Source organism: Prionailurus viverrinus, chromosome A1 (genome assembly GCF_022837055.1).
Source record: "Prionailurus viverrinus isolate Anna chromosome A1, UM_Priviv_1.0, whole genome shotgun sequence".
NCBI lineage: Eukaryota > Metazoa > Chordata > Mammalia > Carnivora > Felidae > Prionailurus > Prionailurus viverrinus.
This window is the reverse complement of record NC_062561.1, coordinates 144,022,862-144,047,297: the sequence shown is the minus strand read 5'-3', so window position 1 is coordinate 144,047,297 and position 24,436 is coordinate 144,022,862. Positions and strand designations below refer to the sequence as shown.

At 36.7% G+C, this 24,436-nt stretch overlaps 1 protein-coding gene across 9 annotated transcripts in view; it reads left to right on the top strand.

Moving 5' to 3' along the window:
- Nucleotides 1-24,436, top strand: part of HOMER1 (homer scaffold protein 1) — a 149,715-nt gene that overhangs the window by 112,602 nt on the left and 12,677 nt on the right. For all 9 annotated transcript variants that reach the window (XR_007150337.1, XR_007150335.1, XR_007150333.1 and 6 more), the window contains exons 6-8: nt 7,525-7,681; nt 11,994-12,104; nt 12,735-12,815. Coding sequence is in view for 5 of the 9 variants with exons in the window: in XM_047849832.1 (XP_047705788.1) it covers nt 7,525-7,681; nt 11,994-12,104; nt 12,735-12,815 (349 nt within the window). In the remaining 4 variants the exon portion in view is untranslated. The remainder of the gene's footprint in view (nt 1-7,524; nt 7,682-11,993; nt 12,105-12,734; nt 12,816-24,436) is intronic.

Sequence of the window (24,436 nt, the reverse complement as noted above, 5' to 3'; positions counted from 1 at the left end):
TGGAAATATTTTTTCCTATTATGTAGGTTGTCTTTTCATTCTGCTAATTGTATCTTGATGCCCAAAAGGTTTTTTTGGTTTGTTTTTTTAATGTTTATTTTTGAGAGAGAGAGAGGGAGAAAGTGGGGGAGGAGCAGAGAGAGAGAGGGGGGACAGGGGATCTGAAGCTGGCTCTGTGCTGACAGCAGAGAACCCAATGTGGGATTCGAATTCACGAATCATGAGATCATGATCTGAGCCGAAGTCGAACCCCCAACCAACTGAGCCACCCAGGTGTTCCTGATGCACAAAAGTTTTAAATTTTGCCATGGTCCGAATTTATCTTTTTTTAATTGCCTGTGCTTTTTATGTTATATCCAAGAAATCATTGCAAGTCCTTTGTCCTGGAGCTTTTCCCCTATGTTTTCTTTTTAAGAGATTTATAGTTTAACTCTTACACTTAGGTCACTCATCCATTTTTAGTTAAGTTTCATATACGGCATAAGACAGAGACCTAGCTGCTTTTGCATGTGGGTATTCAGTTTTCCCAGTATCATTTGTTGGAAAGACCATCCTTTCCACATTGAATGATCATGGCAATCATATATGTGAAACCCAATTGACCATATATGTGAGGCTTTATTTCTGGCCTCTGTGTTCTATTCCATTGGTTTATATGTCTGTCTTTACGTCAGTACACACTGTTTTGATTATTGTAGTTTTGTATAAGTTTTGAAATCAGGAAATGTGAGCTCCAACTGTGTTCTTTTTTTTTTTTTTTTTAAGATTGTTTTGCAATTTGGAGTCCTCTGAAATGCCATATGAATTTTAGGATGAATTTTTCTATTTCTCAAATTACATTGTTGGGATTTTGATGGGATTACGTTGAATCTGTAGATCACTTGGAGTAGTATGGACATCTTCACAGTATTAAGTCTTCCAGTCTATGTACATGGAATGTTTTCCTGTTCATTTGTGTCTTCTTTGATTTCTTTCAGTGACCTTTTTAAAAAAAAAAATTGTTTTTTAATATTTATTTATTTTAGAGGGAGAGAGACACACACACAGAGTACAAGTGGGGTAGGGGCAAAGAGAGGGAGGCACAGAATCTGAAGCAGGCTCCAGGCTCTGAGCTGTCACCACAGAGCCCGACACGGGGCTTGAACTCTTGGACCGCAAGGTTGTGACCTGAGCCAAAGTCGGACACTTAACCAACTGAACCACCCAGGCGCCCCACTTCCAGTGACTTTTTATAGTTTTAAGTGTACAAGTTTTTTATCCCCTTGTTTAAGTTCATTACTAAGTATTTTATAAGCATTTTATTCTATTGGATGCTATTATAAATGGAATTGTTTTATTAATTTCCTTTTCTGATTATTTGTTGTGTATTAGAATCACATCTGGTTTTGTGTATCGATGCAACTTTGCTGAACTCATTATTAACAGCCTGTTTGTGAAATCTTTAGGGTTTTCAACATAGAAATTATGTCTCCCGCAAACAGATAATTCTACTTCTTTCTTTCCAATTTAGACACGTCATTCATTTTTGTGCCTCCTTGTGCTAGCTAGGACTTCCAGTACCATGTTGAATTTAGAGTGGTGAAAGTGAGCATCCTTGTCTGGTTTCTGATCTCAGAGGAAAAGGTTTCAGCTTTCACTTTTGACTCTGATGTTAGCTGTGTGATTTTCCTACATGGCTTTTATTATATTGGGTAGTTTCCTTCTATTCCTCATTTATTGGCTATTTTTATAATAAAAGGGTATTGAATTTTGTCAAATGGTTTTTCTACATCATTTGAGATGATCATGTGTTTTTTTTATTCTATTAATGTGGTATATTACATTGATTTTTGTATGTTAAACTTTCCTTGCATCCCAGAGTCTCTTCATTTTTTTTTTAAAAATTGGGTCTTTCAAAGAGAAGTTTGTAATTGTTATGAAATACCTTTTATCAATTTTTAATGGATCACACTTTTGGTGCTCTATCTAAGAAACTTTTGCCTAACCCATGTTGACAAGGATTTCTTCTTTTGTGGTCTCTTCTTGAAGGTTTATATTTTATAACAATTTTATATTTTCAGTTCATTTTTATATAGGATAGGACTCAAGATTTTCTTCTGTGTGTGTGTGTGTGTGTGTGTGTGTGTGTGTGTGTGTGTGTGTGGTTATCTAGCTGTTTTGGCACTATTTGTTTAAAAGGCTATTGATTCTCCTTTGAATTGCCTTGGGATTTTTTATATAATCTTCGTTTAATTTTTTAATATTTTTTAATATTTATTTTTGAGAGAGAGACCAAATGTGAGCAAGCAGAGGGGAAGAGAGAGAGAGAGAGGGGGCGGGGGCCAGAGAAAGATATAGAATCCAAAGCAGGCTCCAGGCTCCAAGCTGTCAGCACAGAGCCTGATGTACGGTTTGAACTCACGAACTCTGAGATCATGACCTGAGCCGAAGTCAGATGCTTAACTGACTAAGCCACCAGATGCCTCTATAATAATCTTCATTTTAATCATGTCCAGATATTTTCATTTTTTTGTGAGGATCCAAGTTCCTGTCTAAAAAACTTCCTTTATAATTCCTGTAGTATGTTATCTGCTGGTAAGGAATTCCTTTAGCTTTTGTTATTTCACCTTCATTTAGAAAAGTATCATCCCTGTGTGTAGAATTCTGGATTGACAATTGTTTTCTTTTGGCACTATCACACTGTTCTCTTATGGACTGCTTAGTTTGTGATGAGAAACTACTATAATTGTTACCTTTGTTCTGTATATATGTGTTTTTGAGTTTTTTGGGTTTGTAGTTAAATGCCCTTTATGGTTTTTTGAAAATTGTCAGCCTTCGTCTCTTCACATATTTTTTCTGCTTTCTTCTCTTTTCTTTCTGGGATGCCAGTTACACATTTGTTAGAAAGTTTGATATTGTCCCCATGTCTTAGATACTCTGGTGGGTTTTTTTGTTTATTTTTTTCTGTGTTCAGCTTGGCCAATTTTGATTGGTCAATTGATACTAATTTCTAGATTACAGGGGTGCCTGGGTGGCTCAGTCAGTTGAGCGACCAACTTCAGCTCAGGTCATGATCTCACAGTTGGTGGGCTCGGGCCCCACGGTGGGCTCTGTGCTAACAGCTCAGACCCTGGAGCCTTCTTTGGATTCTGTGTCTCCCTCTTTGTGCCCCTCCCCTGTGCACTTGCACACGGGCCCATTCTCTCTCTCTCTGTCAAAAATAAATAAATTTTTTTTTTTAATTTCTAGATTACACAAAACAAGGCATTTGGTCAGGAATACTAACCTTTTCCTGAACAGGTCCTTTGTAAATACTCCAAGTCCCAGATCTGAATTTTATACATAAAATCTCCTATATTTTGTATGCTTGATCAATTGATTTAAAACAGGAATCAAGAAACTGTAGGTTCTACTAATTAAAGCTAGCGTGAAATCCCGTCCCTAATGTGAGATTCAAAATAATTATATTTAAGAATTTTCTTAGTATTGAAAACTTAATTATGATTTAATTGTTGTAACATTTACTATTCATTATATTCACCAACTTAATCCTAGGTGGGTTTTGTACTTAGCTCATAAGTTCATACCTTTACTTTTTCATTTAGATAGTCAATGTGTTTACCTAAACACAAGCACCGAGCTGTGCTGGGAACTGGAAGGTTCGGTGGTGTAGCTAGAAAATACTTGTTGGAGAAGACCTGAATCCCTGAAAGAGAAGAATGCATTCTTATAGATTGATGCTGAATATGGAAAGTTTTGGGCAAAAATTCATAGAGAGGAAAATTAAAGTCTAATTGGGAGGAAGAAACTGTCACAGAAAAGCCAGCTGACTAGAACAGGAGCTATAACCCATGGCTTCGATCCAGGAAATAGATTGGTACCACCAAGCAATTAACTCTGAGTGTCCCACAATTTTAACTCAATTCTTAGACTGCCTGGAGGGAGCATCAGATCCCACATATCAAGGGCTCAGTCCCATAAGACTGCTTCTTCTTCAGATGCCAGGTTGCAAGTCCAGGTTGTTACCTGTGTTTTTGATTCACTGGCTATAAATTAGAGATAGCTACAACCCCCTACCTAGTTCAGTTAATTTGCTAGAGTAGTTCACAGAACTCAGAAACTGGCTTTGCTTACTCGATTACCAGTTTATTACAAAGGATATTAAAGGATATGAATGAACAGCCAGATGAAATAATACATACAGCAAGATCCTAACAACTGGAGCTTTTTCCCCTGTGGAGTTTGGGGCCTAGCACTTGAATGCTTTCTGGGTTACCAACATGGTAGCTCTTCTGGGTTTTTATGGAGGCTTCATTCCATAGACATGATTGATAAACTCTTTGGCCATTGGTGACTGTTTCATTTTCAGCCCCTCTCTCTCTCCCTGGAGGTCAGAGGGTGGGAGTGAAAGTTTTAACCCTGTAATCAAGGTGGGTTCTTCCTGCCACCAGCCTTCACATCTTTAGGAGGTTTCTAAAAGTCACCTCATTAACATAAACTTAATTGTGGTTGAAAGGGGCTTGTTGTGAATAACAAGACATCCATTTCACTTTTATGGCTCTAAAGTGATTTCTGGGGCTGCAGACAAAAGACCAAATATAACAAAAGATGCCCCAGGAGTTTTACATTTGCATATAAGATTTTAGTTAGCAGATTAAAAGGTCTGTTTAAATAAAACTTTATAGGGAAAAAATGGTAGGTGGTTTTGAAAAAATCTGTAATTAAGTGAGAACAGGTGCATGCTTTACTCAGAAAACCTGAATTTGGAACATCATTTCACAAAAGGCCGAATAGAAAAGAGTTTTCTTTTCAAGGCTACAAGTGGGCTGTTAAATTAATAGCTTAGCTTATTGTTTGATTTTTATTCATTCATGTTTTGAGGAAATTTCAGTAAACTTTAGAAAATTTTAAAAACTTTTTATTTGAAACTAATTTTAGACTTACAGAAAACTTAGAAAAACTATGTGGAGAATCTCCATGTACCCCTCACCCAACTTCTCTTAATGGTAGCATCTTACACAACCGTAATAATTACCAAATTAATATAGACACGGTACTACCAACTAAACAGCAGACCTCTTTTCGCAATTGTCCTTTTCTGTTCTAGGAACCTATCCGTGATCACACTTTGTGTTTAATTACTTCTTCTTAATCTCCACCATTCTTTTTCTCAGTCTTTTGATACTTTTGAAGAATGGCAACCAGTTATTTTGTAGACAGCCCCTCAGTTTGGATTTATGATGTTTGCTCATGATTAGAATAAGGTTATGCATTTTTGACAAGAACACCGCAGAAATTATCTTGTATCTTTCCCTATGCATCATATGAGAGGGTTCATGATGCTGATACATTTTATTACTGGTGATGAGCTTTAGAAATTCTTGATGATAGATGCTATGATTTCTTTTATATAATACATATTAAAATTATTATTAAGGGGGCGCCTGGGTGGCTCAGTTGGTTAAGCATCCAACTTTCAGTTCACTGCATGATCATGCAGTTTGTGAGTTCAAGCCCCGCATTGGGCTCTGTGCTGACAGCTCAGAGCCTGGAGCCTGCTTCAGATTCCTTGTCTCCCTCTCTCTCTCTGCCCCTTCCCCTCTCGTGCTGTGTCTCTCTTACTCTCAAAAATAAATAATAAGACATTTAAATTTTTTTTAATTATTATTAAAAATACCAGTCCATCAAAGCATTTGCTTTGTAATGCAGATAATTTACCAAAAACCAAAATGCAGATTAGGGAAAGCTGTTATCATCACTAGTTAATTAATGGGATGAGGTCTGTAGAATTTCACTAAAAAAAGTAAATTGTTCACTGATAAGAAAAAAACACCTTTTTCTTTCAAATGAGGCAATTCTTTCTTCATTGGACAGTTAACAAAGGAATTATCAAAAGAAGAATCTTCCCGAGTAATAGAATTGTTTTTGTAGTAGAAAAATTGTCTTGGTTGAAGCAATTAACTTTGGATAACTTATCAAGTAAAACAATAAATGAGGAAATAGGTGATTGCTTTTAGGTTTTTTTGTTCTATGTGTAACACTGGAATTCTATCAAATTAAGTCATTAAGACCAGTTTCTGGGGTGTAGCCTATCATCATATCTGAAATAAATTTATTGCAACAAATTTTTTGTATTTTGGGCATTTCAAAATTATGAATAGCATGAAATAAATCAATAATAATTTCAGAGGAAATACTACATTACATGTCCCATACCTTATTGACATTGAATCATCCTCATATGTTTCAGAAAGGAATGAAATTGTGCTTCAGGCTTTGATGCACTTAAAAAAATACAGTGTATTTTAAAATACAGTGTATTTTAAAAAGACAGTATGGAGGCTCCTTAAAAATTAAAAATGGAGATACCATATGATCCTTCTGGGTCTTTACCCAAAGAAAATTCTAATTCTAAAAGATATATGCACCCTTATGTTTATTGCACATTATTTACAATAGCCTAGATATGGAACACCCCAAGGTCCACCAACAGATGAATGGATAATGGATGAAGAAAATACGGTGTATATATATATACAAAATGGAATCTTACTTACCATAAAAAAGAATGAAATCTTGCCACTTGCCACAACATGTTTGGACCTAGAAAGTATTTTGCTATAAAATAAGCCAGAGAAAGAATACCATATAATTTAACTTATATGTGGAATTTAAAAAACAAAAAAACTTGGGACGCCCGGGTGGCTCAGTTAAGCATCCGACTCTTTGTTTCTGCTCAGGTCATGATCTCACATTTCATGAGTTCCAGCCCCACTCTGCACTGTCAGTGCAGAGCTTCGGATTCATTCTCCCCTCTTTCCACCCCTACCCCATTCATGCTCTCCCACTCTCTCAAAATAAATAAACTTAATTTAAGAAATCAAAAAACAAACAAAAATAGACTCATAAGTACAGACAACAAACTGGTGGCTGCCAGAGAAAAGGGGAGTGAGGGGAAGTAGGTGATCAAGGGGATTAAGAGGTACAAACTTGTAGTTATAAAGTAAATAACAGGGATGAAAAGTACAGATTAGGAAATATAGTAAATAATGTAATAATAGCTTTGTATAGTGACACACAGTAACTGTATTTACCATGGTGAATATTTTGTGATATATATAATCATCAAATCACTATGTTATACACCAGAAACTAATATTGTATGTCAAAACTGTGTTTTTATGAAATAAAATTTTTAATGATATCTCCCTCAAATATACGGTAGATTATTAGGTTTTGCTGATAGGTATATCTATATATACCTATATAGATAGATATAGTGTTTATTCCTGAAAAGAGAATGAGTAGAAACTCTCCTGTAGATATCTGTTACCTGTCGTAATGAAAGTGGGAACTAGCTCACATTAAGCTTTCTTCACTTGCTAGGTTTTCTTCACTAGGAACATTTCATTGAAAAGGTTGTTTTTATACTTTTTGGATTATCTTTGAAGCATCCATGAACTATAAAACTAATAGAACTGAGTCCTGCTGTCCCTTGAAAGTAACAATATTCAATGTAATTGATAGCATTTTCTTTTATTTTAGTTCAGCAATCAGCAAACATTGGGAGGCTGAACTGGCTACCCTCAAAGGAAATAATGCCAAACTCACTGCAGCCCTGTTGGAGTCCACTGCCAATGTGAAACAATGGAAACAGCAACTAGCTGCGTATCAAGAGGAAGCAGAACGTCTGCACAAGCGAGTAAGTTCAGAGCTGCTGCCATCCATAGGGATTTATGGCTAACAGACTTCACTGCTCAGCAGAGACTTACATGTAGTAGACTCAGTTCAAGGACATCTTTTGGAGATAATCGTTGGTTGTCAGAACATATAGATGGTAGTATAAGTGGGTTTATTTAGTTAAGAAAATATTTTCTATTCTGTCATTATCTGTGAAAATCTTGGTAAGTTATGTCCTCTGCTCAGTAATCTCATCTGTAAAATAGAAATAATAATTGATACTGTGTAGAATTCCTGTGAAAATTAATTGAGAAAGTGAATTGACATTTAGTTGCACTGAGTTAATGATAGATGCTTTTATTATTTTATTTTTATTTTTTAAAAAAAGAACAGGAGTGCCTGGGTGGCTCAGTTGGTTAAGCGTCCAACTTCAACGCTGGTCATGATCTCACAGTTTGTGAGTTTGAGCCCTGCGTGGGGCTCTGTGCTGACAGGCCTGAAGCCTGATTCAGATTTGTGCCTCCCTCTCTCTCTACCCCTTCCCCACTCACGCTCTGTCTCTCTCTCACTCTCTCAAAAATAAATAAAAACATTAAAAAAATATTTTTTTTAAAGAGCAACTTAAAATATACAGGTAGGAAACGCTTTATAAAAGTTGGGAGGTGCCTGGGTGACTCATTTGGTTAAGAGGCCAACTTTAGCTCAGGTTATGTTCTCATGGTTCATGAGTTCGAGCCCCGCATCAGGTTGTCTACTGACAGCACAGAGCCCACTTCAGATCCTCTGTCCCCCTGCCCCCCACTCATGCTCACTCGATCTCTCTCTCTCTCGATCTGTCTCTCTCTCAAAAATAAACATGAAAAAAAATTTTAAGAAAAAATAGTCGGTTACACAGGTTTCCCCCACTATCCAAAAATAAAGCATTGCTGTGAAACCTTTCCTAAGCTCAAGTGGCATAAAGCAAAGAGTATCCCCTACTTTAAAGTTCACATCATATCACTTCACTTTTACAAAAGACCTACATTAGTGTCTGTTTTTGCTACTTGACAGAAATCTGAAGATGATTTTCAGTTTTACCAAAAAACACCATTACCATACTAATCTAGGTCTTTCATAAAAGTGAAGTGGCATAAATGCAAGCTCTCAGAAAGTGGGGGAGCACCTGCATTTGAAATTCATATAGGAAAAGAAAATCAGAAACCCCAGTATAAATAATATCAGAAGCCCAAACAATTACTTGTGAAGAATTTTTTTTGTGCTCAAAGCATTTACATTTACCCAACAGGAAGCAGATGCCACTAATTTCCTTTTTTAGAAAGGATGCCAAACAAGTGAACTTCATAGACAATAGGAAATTGTCTTACTACCAGAGCACAATTTAAGGAATGTAATAGGACCAGAATGACAAGGGAAATAATATAGAAATGGAATAGACACAAGGAGGGAGAGTAAGAAACCTGAATAAATATCATCCTATTATATGTATAAAGGTTAACTTAAGAGGAAGAAGAAGAAGGTTGTTTAATGAGTATAGAATTTCCATTTAGCAAGATGAAAAAGTTCTAGAGATCTTTTTCACAATGGTCTGAGTATACTTGTACACTTAAAAATGGTAAAGATGATAAATTTAATTATGTGTTCTTTACCACAATAAAAAAAATTAACTCACAACACTTAACTCATGAGCCAATAAATATTCATTGAAAAACTATCATATCTCCTTATTGAGTAATCCTTGCCCTTAAGGAATTTTTGTTGTAAATAATTAATTGAATTTTAAAGATTTAAGAAATGAAATCTTTCTGTTCACATGTTTATAATTTTCAGTGCTCTTCCTTCCTTTTTATAGATTTGATTTCCATCAAGGTATCCTTTCCCATTGGCCTGAATTAACTGCAATTTTGGCCAGGTATAAGGACAGCTTTTTGACTTAACTACAGGTTGCGTTTTCCTATTTCTTCACATGTGTAGTCATTTTCAGTTGTGTGTTAGACATTAAAAATTAGATGCTATGCTGCCTATAGATGCTCTCATCTTATTCTGAATGATGTTTTTTATTTGAGCAAGCAGTTAAATGACTTACAGATTTCCTCGAATTTGTGAAGGTGTGGACTTACGCTTCATTATTAGAGTTGTTTTATTTTAATTTTGCCCTTAACCCTCTGGAGAATCCCCTAGTCCTGAGAAATCTTTATTTCTAAGGCGTAACCCTTTGGATGCTTCAGTGGGAAGCTTGAGGTGATAACCAATGTCCTCTAATTTGGTGGGACTCAAACTTCAAACTGTTTTCTCTATGGTGAGCATGAGCACTACCACCTTAGCTCTTTCAGCCTTCCAGCTCCCCATACCCCACCATGCTGGACTCCTTGGATTCTTACCTGTGCATGTTTAGTTCAAGGGTTGACCAAAGACTTGGAAAAAGTCTCTATGCTTATTTGGGGCTTTCTTCATACAGTTCCCTCAATTTCTAGCTGTTTCAGCTGTTCTAAGGAGTCCCCAAATCATCAGGCTCCTCAGGCTATCTTTTAGTCTTTTGCTCTATTTGATCACTAACCAGGGCATTCGAGCAGTTGAATTTTACATTTCGTTCATGGTTTGCCATTGTTATCTATGGGAAAGTTTTTTTAATAAAAACAACTCCATCATTATGAGAACTGGAATTCCCCGTAAGGAATTTATTATCAATTGAACAAAGAAAACTAATAAACATTGAAGAATAAGGAAATAATTCCCAAGATTTTCAATACATTTCATTTTGTGGACCACAGGACAGGAGAGCCTTGACAGATTGAGTAGATAGGAATGGCTTTCTGGTGAAAGTGCTTGCGGAGCTGAGAGTAGAGGGTTTGATGAAGTCTGAATGGCCTCAGAGGTAAGAGAGGACATTCATATCCAGCAAGATGGGTACGAGAGTTGTTTATTCTTTCTTAAAGTTTTATTTATTTATTTTGAGAGAGAGCATGCACAAGCCAGGGAGGGGCAGAGAGGGAGAGAGAAGGAATCCCAAGTAGGCTTCTTGTTGTTAGCACAGAGTCTGGCACATAGCTTGATCTCATGAACCATGAGACCATGACCTGAGCTGAAATCAAGAGTTAGGATACTTAACCGACTGAACCACCCAGGCACCCTGAGAGTGGTTTGTTCTTAGGACAAGGAGACTTGCCTGCTTTTAGTTGGAAAAGTGATATATCACATACTGTGAGTGTCTTGGATGATGAGGATAGTTAAGTAGTTTATGACTGGTATATGCAAGACCTGAGGGTTAAGATTTGATGTAAAAAAAAAAAAAGAGGCTTTGAAAGGCTTTGAATGGGGGAGTTAAAGATCACAGATGAATGTTAGTTTGCAGAAGAGGTAAAAATAGATTACAGTTAAGTCTTGTGGCAAGCCATTGCTGTTCTTTAGGCCTGGATGATAAGCGTCTGCACAAGGCTATTAGTACATGAATAGAAAGGACAAAAGTGTTAAGAAAGGTAGAGTGACATTTGTGGAGTGTAATTAGATACTTGGAAAATGTGAAAGAGAAGGATTTGCTATGTTTCTTTAGCAGTCTAGAATTCACTGCAGTCTAGTCACCCAAAATGTATGAGCTCCCGATGTATGTAAAGAGCTGTGATTGGAGGTGTATGTATGTTTTTATGTTGACTTCTGTCTCTTTTGACTGTCAAATCCAACAGTGTTGTTGGACAGGATAACTTTTAGGGACTCTGCCCTTCTCTGTTCTCTCAGAAAATACCAAGTGCTTATTAAAAATTAGGTAGCTCTTTGGGCCCTCAGTACATTGTTATTGACTAAAAAATGTTATCTTTTGCCACAGAGACACTATTGATATGAAGTCATTCTAGTAATAGAATGATTTAAGTTGTATTTTTAAGCATATCTTTTCTTCCAGATTCTCTTAACATTTTGGAAATGTATTTGAAAAATTTCTCACTTCTGCAAGGCCAGTTTTCAGAAGCCATGTATAATTTGAAAGCTACAGATGGAAGGCAGATGGCTATATCTGATTTTGAATATGTTTTCATAGGAAATTTTTAAAGAAAACTTCATTATAGGGATTCTCTGCTATCATTAATCATTTAATTTTAAGTTTTCCTGATTTTGCCCATGACCAAGCCATATAAATAATTATTTCCCTAGTCTTTTTTCCTTGTCCTAGATTCGTGTCTTTAAAGAATCTATTCATTCTACAATAAGTGTCTTAATATTTCTCAAAATTGATTTTCATATGTTGCTTCAGAATTCATGTTTTAACTATCAGGAGTTACTATATTTTCAGCAAGAAATCCTTTGAAGTAGTCATATGACTTACCTGTGTTCTCCTTTCATTCTAGGTGACTGAGCTCGAATGTGTTAGTAGCCAAGCAAATGCAGTGCATACCCATAAGACAGAATTAAATCAGACAATACAAGAACTAGAAGAGACGCTGAAAGTGAAGGAAGAGGTATTTGCTACTTTTTACTCATCTGTAATCTGGCTAACATATGTATACAAAATATTTGAGCTTATGTCAGATTTGCAGGTACTTTATGGAGTAAAGTAAGGTTGTGGGATGCTGTTTAGGGGTGTGAAATGTTTGTTTGTTTTTTTTGATTAATATTAAGCTTGTTCATATTTTCTCCTTCCTTATTTCTGCTGTTATGAACAATGATGAGGCAGTCAGACTGAGATGCTGCCTCTTGCCTTCTGTATGAGAGTTGCATTCATAAAATCAACAGAAAACCAGGAGAGGTTAAATGAATTTTATACACTGTTGCTTTCTCTGGTTTCTGGTCAGAAGATTTAACATCCCAGGAAAGAATTATATCCACAACCATAACATATTCCGATGGTTGTTTCTAAGCAGTGCTGTCTCAAAGCCCACAAGTGTACTTGTTGTTTAAGATTATCATGTAGTAGCCACCATACCCATAAAGACAAATCAGCCCTCTAAAATTTAGTCAGTATAAAGGAATGTTTCTTTAATTATTTTTTTCCAGGGACTGGAACAATGATTTCAGGAAAAAATAAGACTTTCTCTTTCCTTGATTTAGTTTAAATATTGTTGCTAAAGACCTTGCTGTACTTTTTCTAGGAAATAGAAAGATTAAAACAAGAAATTGATAATGCCAGAGAATTACAAGAACAGAGAGACTCTTTGACTCAGAAACTCCAGGTGAGCTGTAATGACGTTTTGATTCATTTCTGCACAGCAAGGCATCACTCATTCTTTCACATAGTAATGACTTTTTTCTCTGAAATTTCATTTCGTAGGTTCTCAGTCCTTTTTCTTTTCCAGGACTTCTCATTCGGGCCTAATCTTTGATTTGTCAAAAATTACCTGATACCTTTATCTAGGTAGCATATGATCATCATAGATGGTCATTTATAAATTGTCTTCAGTAAATTATTTTAGAAATTTCTACTTTGTAACATAAAAAATACCCTGAATTTAAAGAGAATTTCTCAAATGGATTTCATTCACTTGAGGAGTTCTCATTTTTTTTTAACACTGAACTACTTAGCATGAATTACAGAAGTAGTTGTGCCCTAATGGAAATCAAGTTAGTACTGTTTTTCTTCCTTTATACGAATTAATTTTACTCACTTTTTTTGCATAAGTAATATGTTTCTTGGCTCTCATTTACATATGTATATCCTGTGTCAGTGGTTAGGGAAGAATTTTAGAATTCATTATCAAAGTGCCCTGGCACCTCAGGTACTTTTACACCCCAGTGGTTAGCTGCCTCTATAAAGAGAGGTTAGGGCCACTTTAGAGTTGGGAGTAGAAATAAATGTATGTACAGAGTGAGGAATTTGGGCTGAGTGATGATGAGTGGGACCTGAAAGCCCAGTATTAAAAGGAGTACCATAATTATAATGAGAATGTCCAGCATTAATTGAGTGCTCACTTGCACCAGACACTGTGTTAAGCACTTTACTTATATCGTGCATTTATTCCATGCAGCAGTCACAGGAGGAAACTGAGGCTTGTATAGGTTAACTTGTCCAGTCTCTCTTTAAGTAGGTAAAGTTCTTTGACAGTGGAAATGGGTTCTTTATAGAGCATCAACTATTTCCCTCTCTCTCTCCCGTCATTTGACTTTCAGCAGTCTGAGAAAAAGGAGGTGGTTTGTTTTGGTTAGCCCTATTAAATGTTGTTCCTACATTTTAATGATCTGTGTAAATTAGCGGTTGTCAACTGGGGGCAGTTTTGTGCTGCAGGGGACGTTTAACAATGTATGGAGACAGTTTTGATTTTCACAACTAGGACTGTACTATTGACATCTAGTAGGTGGAAGTCAAGGATGCTGCTAAACATCCAATTATCTGGCCCAAAATGTCAATAGTGTCAAGGTTGAGAAAGCCTGGTGTAGAACTAAAAGATGAAGCATGTAATCAGGGCTAGAGGAGGTGGAAGAAATCAGTGTGGCTTTGCCATTTGTTCGTTTGTTTCGGGCTGTCATTGTCTGAGTACTTGCTATGCCTCAGGCATTTTGCTAAGCACTTGTATACCATCGCTCTAATTCTCAGCTAATTCTCACAATAACAAATGTGGTAACCCCATTTTCAAAGAGAAGGCAGCAGTTCGGAGGTGTTAACAAGTTTACAAGACACTGAGCTAGAAAGTAGTAAGGCCTGAATTTGTTTTGATTCCAAAGTCTCTGTTCTTTCTGTATTAGCACCACACTGCTCCAGGCAGTCAAGTGGCTGACAGTTCTTTAAAAACATTTTTCCAGTTACATACACATTTACATTGTCCCAGAGAAACCAACAGGTGATTTTTCATATCAGACTTCTAAATGTATTTCATCATTGACTGAGCAGTAATTGAATTTTAAAGCTGGCTCCTGGAATAGTGAATATCAATGCTTACCTTTTCTTTCACCAAGTATCAAAAATGCTTATCAAAACAACCTACATGGAATAGGGCAGGGAAGCTTTCAGACCTTCAGATGCGCTGGTCCCTATTTGTTTTAGGTCTTGGCTCACGTGTTAATTTCTCCAACTTCTCAATTTAAGCACTGCTCTGCAAGGTCCTCCCAGCCCCCTACTCCCCCCACCCCAGGTACTCTTTGTAATATTACCATGTTTTATTTTCCTAGTAGCCATTGTCAGTATCTGAAATGATTTTATTTATTTTCAAAATTTATTTTGGAATGATTTCAGATCAGAAAAACTTGCAAGAATAATACAAAAATTTTTTTCATATACCTTTCACCCACATTTCCCAAATGTTAACATTTTTTGCCGTATTTGTGTTACCATTCTGGAACTCTATCTGTGTATGTATATATATACGTACACACATACATACATACATATGTGTGTATACATACATACATATATACACTTTTATGTGTATGTATGTGTGTGTATATGTGTATATATATATATATATATATATATATATACATATACATATACACATATATCTTTTTCCTGAAATCTTTGAAAATACGTTTAAGATACAGTATCTCTCTCTTTTTTTTTTTTAATGCTTTATTTATTTTTGAGAGAGACAGAGACAGAATGTGAGTGGGTTAGGGGCAGAGAGAGAGGGAGACACAGAATCCAAAGCAGGCTCCAGGCTCCGACTGTCAGCACAGAGGCCGACGCGGGGCTCGAACTCACAGACCGCGAGATCATGACCTGAGCCAAAGTAGGACGCTGAACCGACTGTGTCACCCAGGCACCCCAAGATACAGTATCTTTTTACCTCTAAACACTTCAGTGTGTATTTTATAAGAGTAAGGACATTTTCTTCTATAACCATCAAAAATTATCTATCTACAGACCTTACTCAAATTCCCATAATTGTCTTAATAATCTCCTTTATAGCAAAATTTAAAAATTGTTTTTCTGGTCCAGGATTTATTCCAGAATCACATACTGCATTTAGTTGTCATGTATATTTATTTTGATGTTTGAATTGTCCCGCATTTGGCCAGTTGAAACCCCTTCCAGCTTCTGGTTCCTTTTGATATGACACTCTAATTCTTTAAAGAATTTCTTTATGTTTTAGTACAACATAATCCAGGCTCATCTTGTATTTTTTCAACTTTAGCCTTGGTATTAGCTATTTCTTCAAGGAGAAATTTCTTTTAGCAAAGATTGATATTTAGAAGCCAAAACCTGAGCACTAGATAAGCTTCTTGTTATTAAGTTGGCATTGTTTCTTTTCCATCTTAATAAACAGAGCTAGAAGTACACACATACCACATTATGTCCATTTCAGGTACGTATATATGTCTTTTAAACTGAATTCTTACCCATACCTCCCACTGTAGTCTAATACTATGAAGTTCATTTTAGCCTTTTCCTTATTCATATCTGCAACTTGTTTACCCAACACCAAGAAACCTGGAGGCACCTGGGTGGCTCACTCAGTTAAGCACCTGGCTCTTGATTTTGGCTTAGGTCATGATCCCACAGTTCTTAAGTCCGAGCCCCGTGTCGGACTCCGCGTTGACATTGTGGAGCCTGCTTGGGATTCTCTCTCTCTCTCCCTTTCTTTCTGTCCCTCCCCCTGCTCACACTCTCTGTCTCTCAAAATAAATAAATTAATTTTAAAAAATACTGAGAAACCTGATTCTTATTACCCACAGTATATTTACTTACTTTTTTAATCTCAGAAAGCACAGAAAATAGTTGTTGAATTACTAAATAAAACCACTGCAAGAAAATACAAACAAATCCTTACCAACTAGAGATCAGTATAATTCTTTTTGTCCTTAGCCTGTATCCAAAGTTTATTGGGTGAGTTCTTCCACTCCTCTGCAATTGGCTAGGTTCTTCATTTGAAACACATTTATGTTTATTTGTGTCATATTCCATTTTAAATGTATTTTATTTCCCATTCTTCTTCATTTTATAGCATGCATTTAATGAGTATATGAAACATTAGTGTGGTTCCAAAAATCAGAACTATTCAGAAAGATGTCTTTAGAGAAGTATGAGCCCCTTCAGTCCAGACTACCCTAGTTTCTGTCCTGTTCTTCCCACCCCCCGTATCCATCTGCCACCCGTCGGTAACCAGTCACATTAGTTTCTGGTTGATCCTTTCTCTGTTTCTTTTTACACAAACGAACAGATCTATTTGTTTACCCTCTCCTCCCCTTTTTTAAATGATTACATCCACTAGATTATTCTTTTGCACTTTGCTTTTTTAACCTGAAACATATTGTAGAGATCACTCTGTCAGTTCATACAGATCTTGTTCATGTTTGTTACAGTTGTATAGTACTTCATTTCTATGTGTTGATAGTTTATTTAGCCACTCCTTTGTATGGGTATTTAGGCTATTTCCAGTGTTCTGCAACAATACTACAAGTAATACTGTGCATAGGTATTTTGTTATCATTGGAGGTGTATATTCAGGATAGATTTTTAGTAATCTGTACACTAATCATGGTTGGGTACCTGAGTGGCTCAGTCAGTTAAGTGTCCAACTTCAGCTCAGGTCATGATCCTGTGGTTTGTGAGTTTGAGTCCCACATCAGGCTCTGTGCTGACAGCTCAGAGCCTGGAGCCTGCTTTGGATCCTGTGTCTGTCTGTCTGTCTCTCTCTCTGTCTCTCTCTCTCTCTGTCCCTCCCTCACGCATGCTCGCTCTCTCTCTCTCTCTCTCAAAAATAAGTAAACACTAAAAAAACAAAAAAGAATCTCATGGTCTTCTGACTGAGCCACCCACAGGAAAGATTCTTAGAAGCAAGATTTCTTAGTGAGAAGATAAACACATAAGTAGTTTTGTTAAATATTGTCCAGTTTCCCTCCATAATGAATTGTGGCAGTGCTCACTCATACCACCAGCATGAGTGCATGTGTCTCCATAGCCTCACCAACAAAATGTGTTGTTATACTACTTAATTGTGTGATAGGTGAAAAATGGTATCTCTTGTGTATCTCATATTATTATGAGTCACATAAACTTCTTTCATAAGCTTAAAGATCTTTTCAGTATCTTTTTGTACATGTGTGGATTGAGTGTTCATGTCTTTTGCCTTTTCTCGGTAGGATTTTTGGTCCTTTTTCAAGAGTTCTTTGTATTCAGGAGTTCTTTATATATCTGATTACATTACAAATATTTTCTCCCAGTTTGTTGTTTTTTTTACTTTTTCCAAGATAGTGTTGCATTATGTAGTAGTCAGATTGATTCCTTTCTTTACTTGCTTGTGGCTTGTGAATAATAGAGTTAGATAACTCTTCTAAACTGAGATGATATAGGAATTTATCCATATTTCCCTCTAGTACTTACAAGGTTTCGTTTTTTACCTTTAGATCTTCGAGTACTTGGGGTTTATTTTTTTGTGTATGGTATGAGATGGGTATCCAATTCCATCTTTTTTTTTTTTTTTTAATTTTTTTTTTCAACATTTATTTATTTTTGGGACAGAGAGAGACAGAGCATGAACGGGGGTGGGGCAGAGAGAGAGGGAGACACAGAATCGGAAACAGGCTCCAGGCTCCGAGCCATCAGCCCAGAGCCTGACGCGGGGCTCGAACTCACGGACTGCGAGATCGTGACCTGGCTGAAGTCGGACGCTTAACTGACTGCGCCACCCAGGCGCCCCTGAATTCCATCTTTTTCTAAATGCCTGTCCAGTTATCTCATTACCATTTATTTAAAACATCATTCTTTTTTCCAGAGATTGGCGATACTTGATTTCTATGTGTATTTTGATCTATTGCTGGACTTCCTGTTCCACCCCATTGGTCACTCTATTCATGTGTCAGTACCACACTGCATTAATTGTAGAAGCTTTAATGTCTGGGAAGGCCAGTTAATCTTCACAGCGTTTCTTCTTCATTGCTTTTCTAAATATTCTTACATATTTATTTTATCATATGAACTTCAGTATTAACTTCAATACCAGTTTTTGTGTCAACTAAAAATGTAGCTCTATAAAAAACTTTTATTGGGATTGCTTAAAATTTATTTAGGAGTGTTTTAAGGTTTTTTGTGTGTTTTTGCATATTTCTTGTTTATCCATATTTTGTCTTGTTTTGTTTCAAATGGGATTTTTTTCTATCATTGTATTTGATTATTGTGTGTATATGTTGAATTCTGTATGCTTATTTTATATGCTGCTACCTGACTATTTTATTACTTGAGGCTGTTTTGTCATTTATTGCACTGATTCAGTAAGATTTTTTTGGTACGGTAACACATAATTTGCAAACAGAGGTAATTTTATTTATTTCTCCAATTCTTATGCCTCTGTTGATTTTTCTTGTGAAATTACACCTTAAAAACAGTAGTAAAGGGGCACCTCTGAGATTCAGTCAGTTGAGTGTCCAACTCTTGATATGGGCTGGGGTCATGATCTCAGGGTCATGAGATTGAGCCCCACGTCTGTGCTGTCAGCACAGAGCCTGGTTACGATTCTCTCTGCCCCTTCCCCACTCACATGCTTGCACATGTGCTCTCTCTTTCAAAATAAATAAATAACCATTACAAACAAAACAATGGTATAGTGTTAAACAGTAGTGGAGTTAAGGACTTATTTTGTCCCTTATCTTAGTGAAAATGCCTCTTTTATTTTTCCATTAATTAAAATGCTGGATTTAACACTAAAATATATTTTATCATATTATGAGACTATCTTTCCTGTTTTCTTGGGTGTTTTTACCAAGAATTTTGTTAATGGCTTTTTTTAAGTATCTTTGGAGATAGCCATAATTCCCTCCTTAGATCTATTAATATGTTTTGTTTTATTAATAGCTTTTCTAATACCAAACCACCCTTGCATTACTGGAATAAGTACCGTTATCTATGATATATTATTCTCTTAATGTGGTTTTAGATTTTCATCTTTTATTATTTATAATTTTTACATGATACTCATTTGTAGTATTGGTCTGTAATTTTCTTCCTTTGTGGGGAAGCTATATTTATAAGATTTAGGTATCAAGGTTATACTTCATACAAAGTTATACTTCAGGAGTGCCTGGGTGGCTCGGTTGAGCATCTGATTCTTGATTTCAGCTCAGGTCACAATCCCATGTTCAGATGCTCAACCGAATGAGCCACCCAGGTGCCCCTTAAAAAACAATTTTTGGGGGGGATGCCTGGATGGCTCAGTCGGTTGAGCGTCCTGACTTCGGCTCAGGTCATAATCTCACAGTTCGTGAGTTTGAGCCCCGTGTCGGGTTCTGTGAGGACAGCTCGGAGCCTGGAACCTGCTTCAGATTCTGTGTCGCCCTCTCTCTCTCTATCCCTCCCCAGCTTGCACTCTGTCTCTCCCTCTCTCAAAAATAAATAAAACATTAAAAAAAATTTAAAAGAAATTTCTTTTAAAGTTATAATTCAGTTATACTTCATACACTTTCTTCATTTTCTGTGCTATGGCGTCATGGGTGTCATATTGCAACTGTCTGATCTTTGAGCATTTAATAAAACTCTCCTTTGACACCATCGGGGCCTGGTGCATTTTTTGTGTAGTTCCTGGATTATTCTGTCTTCTGTAGCTATTGGACTGTTTAAGTTTTCCATCTAGCTTTCATATATTCAGCAAGAACTCCTATTTTATATAGTTGTTCATTATCCTTTTCTTCTTGATTAAGTAAAGTTAAGCAATGGTATGTCCATTTCGTTAAATTAAAAAATTTTTTTAACGTTTATTTGCTTTTGAGAGAGACAGACAGAGTATGAGCAGGGGAACGGCAGAAAGAGAGGGAGACATAGAATCTGAAGCAGGCTCCAGACTCCAAGCCATCAGCACAGAGCCTGACGTGGGGCTCAAATTCACAAACTGTGAGATCATGACCTGAGCCGAAGTCAGATGCTTAACCAACTGAGCCACCCAGGCATCCCTAAAAAAAAATGTTTTTTAATGTTTATTTGAGAGAGAGAGAGAGAGAGAGAGAGAGAGAGAGAGAGAGATAAAGTGCGAGTAAGGAAGGGTCAGAAAGAGGAGACACAGAATCTAAAGCAGGCTCCAGGCTCTGAGCTGTCAGCACAGAGCCCAGTGCGGGGCTTGAACTCACAAACTGTGAGATCATGACCTGAGCTGAAGTCAGATGCTTAACTGACTGAGCTAACCAGGCACCCCTATTTTGTTAAATTATTTTAAAAATATTTGGCTTGGTTCATCAGTGTCACTGTCTTTCTGTCCTCTACCTTATGAATTTCTCCTTTTATCTTTACTCTTCCTGCTTCATGCTTTATTTTGGTTGACTTTTTATTCTTTTTCTAGCATTTTAAGAAGAGAATTTAATTCCTTTATTTTTATTCTTTCACTTTTATTTATACATGTGTAAGGCTATAGATTTTCCTCTGTTGCTCTAAAGTGTATTCCATAGATTCTGGTATTTAGTATTTTCATTATCATTATTTCCTGAAATTCTGTAATTTTGGTTTCATTTACCTTGTATGCAAGAGGTGTTTAAAAGAAGGTGCTTTAGGGGTGCCTAGGTGAGTCAGTTAGTTAAGCATTCTGACTCTTGATTTTGGCTCAGGTCATGATCTCACAGTTTGTGAGTTCAAGCCCCACTTCAGGGATTGGGGATTCTCTCCCTCCTCACTCTGTACCTATCCCCAGCTCATGCTTGCTTGCTTGCTTTCTCTGTCTCTCTCTCAGAGTAAATAAATAAGCATTACAAAAAATAAAGGGATGCCTGGGTGGTTCTCTCAGGTGAGTGTCTGACTCTTGATTTCAGCTCAGATCAAGATCTCACAGTTTTTGAGTTCAAGCCCTGCATCAGGCTCTGCTCTGAAAGTGCAGGGCCTGCTTGGGATTCTACCCCTCCTCTCTCTGTGCACCCATCCCACCGCCCACCACTCCCTTGTGTGCTCAGTTGTGCACACTTTCTCTCTCACTCTCTCTCAGAATAAATAAACATTACAAAAAATAAAGGGGCAGGATAAATTCTGTCGGTTTAGTGTCCAACTCTTGATTTCAGCTCAGGTCATGATCTCATAGTTAATGAGTTTGAACCCCACGTTGGGCTTTGTGTAGAGCCTGCTTGGGATTCTCTCTGTCCCTCCCCTCCCCCCAAATAAATAAATAAACTTTAAAAAAATAAAAAATAAATAAAAGAAAGATCGTGGCTTGAGCCTAAATCATGAGTTGGACACCCAACCAACTGGGCCACCCAGGCACCCCTAGTAACATTTTTATATTATTTTTTAACCATCATCCGTCCTTGTTTTATTCTTTGATATATATTACATATAGTACATGGTCCTTTCTTTGAAGTTTCGACAATAATCTGTTGGTTGGATGAAGCTTATCTTTAGTGGATGGTTCCTGAAGAGCTTATGGTTTTAAGCTGTTTTTTTAAAAGACATAGTACTTGGGTGACAGGTAGATATAAAATCCTTGGTTTGTAATTTTCTTTCTTTGAGTTTCTTGAAAATGCCGCTCCACTATTACCTTGTTTTTATGTCTCTTTTGAAAAATCTATTCCAGTCTAGATGCCTGGCCTTGGAAATTTAGAACCCATTCTGTTTGTATGCCCTGGGGATTTTTCCTTTATATTTAAAATCTAATAGTTTTACTAAGATAATTCTGAGAATTGATTGTTGAGGGTCAGTTTTCTCAGGTACTTGGTGGGCCCTTTTAATTTGTAGATTCAGGTCTGCCTTTATTTCCAGGAAGTTTTCTTGTGTAAAAGTTTTAAATATTAACTTTGTCTTATTGGGGTGTTTTCTTCTTCAGAAGCTCCAGTGATACATAACTGGATTGGATTTTTTTGTCTTCTGTTTCAACCACTTTCTCTCTGATTTTTTTAATATAAATGTTTATTTAATTGAGAGAGAGAGAGAGAGAGAGAGAGAGAGAGAGAGAGAATACGGGCAGGGGACAGACAGAGAGAGAGGGAGAGAGAGGATATGAAGCAGGCTCCAGGCTCCAAGCTGACAGTGGAAATCCCAATCTTGGAGCTTGAGCTCATGAACTGTGAGATCATGACCTGAGCTGAAGTCGGACACTTAACTGACTTGAGCCACCCAGCCACCCCACATTCCCTTGAGTGTTGAAAAATAATAATTGAATAAACTGTATTTTTTTGCAAATGTATTTTTTTATTTTATAATTCAGTCTTTATTTCTGATGTGATTTTGCCTTTTCCTTCTGTTTCTATCAAGCTTTAATCACTCCTCATTTTTTTTTGTTTTTTTGGCCCATTTCTGTTTTTTGTGTTTAATATCTGACTCGGGCTCTATTTTGAATGCTTGACAGTATTTAAAGTTTATTTTGGGTGTAATGTCTACACCCAACATGAAGCTCAAACTCATGACCCTAAGATCAAGAATCCCATGCTCTTTCCCTTTTTCAAAAAAAATATTTTTTTCAAGTTTATTTACTTATTTTGAGAGAGAGAGAGAGGGAGAGAACAAGCACAAGCCAGGAAGAGGCAGAGAGAGGGAGAGACAATCCCAAAGAGGCTCAACGCTGTTGGTGCAGAGCCCAACTTACGCCTCATACTCACAAAGCATGAGATCATGACCTGAGCCGAAATCAAGAGTTGGAGACTTAACTGACTGAGCTACCTTTGTGCCCAAGAGTCCCATGCTCTTCTGACTGAGCCAGCCAGGTGCCCTGTTTGATGATATTTAATTTCGAGTGGAGTCTTCTGTTTTCTTGTGCTTCATAGTTGGTTTTTTGTGGGGACTTGTATTTTCATTCAGTGAAGTGTCTAGAGTTTCATTTTCTGTTTTCATTTTACTATAGTTTCCGTAGATGAAGATATGTCACATCTTTGTATTTGGTGGACTGAGTGGCAGTTTTGGGTAGTTTACAAATTCTTAGTTTAAAACCACTCACTTTTTGGGAGACAGGTAAGAGAGAAAGCTTGGGAAATGTCTTTGCTGGAAATTGAAGTTTGTATTGTTCTATTTCTTCTAGTAACTTTGAAGTTGTGAAGTTTGTGTGGTTTTATTCTTGTCATTGATTTATTTAGTTAGGGAGGATGGTTAGGAGATTTCATTATATGCAGTCACCATTACTTCAGCTTCCCGGAAGTCTGTTTTGTTTGCTTTTTGTTGCAAGTATCCTCAATCTAGATTGCATGCTGCATTCAAACAAGAACCATCTTTGTTTATTCTCTGCTTTATCTCTATTTCTAGTACATAGAAGATGCTTAGTAAATAATTGTTAAATAGCTCTTCTTCAAAATTTGTGTGTGTGTGTGTCTGTTGCCCCTTTTTTTCTGTTGAAATACTAGTTCTTGTTTTGATGATTTATATATGTCTTGTTACATATGAAGGTTGATGATCTAATAGGGCAGTATATCTTACTTATATCAGCTTAAGATGTGAATCAGATATCCAAGACAATTTTCCTGTAACTTTTATTTAGATTAAAAATGCAGGATTTAAACTGTTAGAAAATGAACCTGATCTGGTCCCATTTATGATGGTAATAATTGTATAAATTTTTTTTAATGTTTATTTATTTTTGAGAGAGAGGGAGAGAAAGAGTGTGAGCAGGGGAGGGGCAGAGAGAGGGAGGGAGACACATAATCTGGAGCAGGCTCCAGGCTCTGAGCTGTCAGCACAGAGCCCAGCGTGGGGCTTGAACCCATGAGCTGTGAGATCATGACCTGAGATGCAAGTCAGATGCCTAACCGACTGTGTCACCCAGGAGCCTCTGTAAAAAAAATTTTTTTAATCACTCTAGTGTTTAGGCTCTATATCTAACACAGAAAGTGACCTTCTACCCATTAAGATTTTATACTTTTTTCTTAAAATATTTATTTATTGCTAAGGGAGAGAGAAAGAGGGAGAGAGAGAACCTCAAGCACTGTCAGCACCGAACCCAACATGGGGTTCGAACTCACCAACCATGAGATC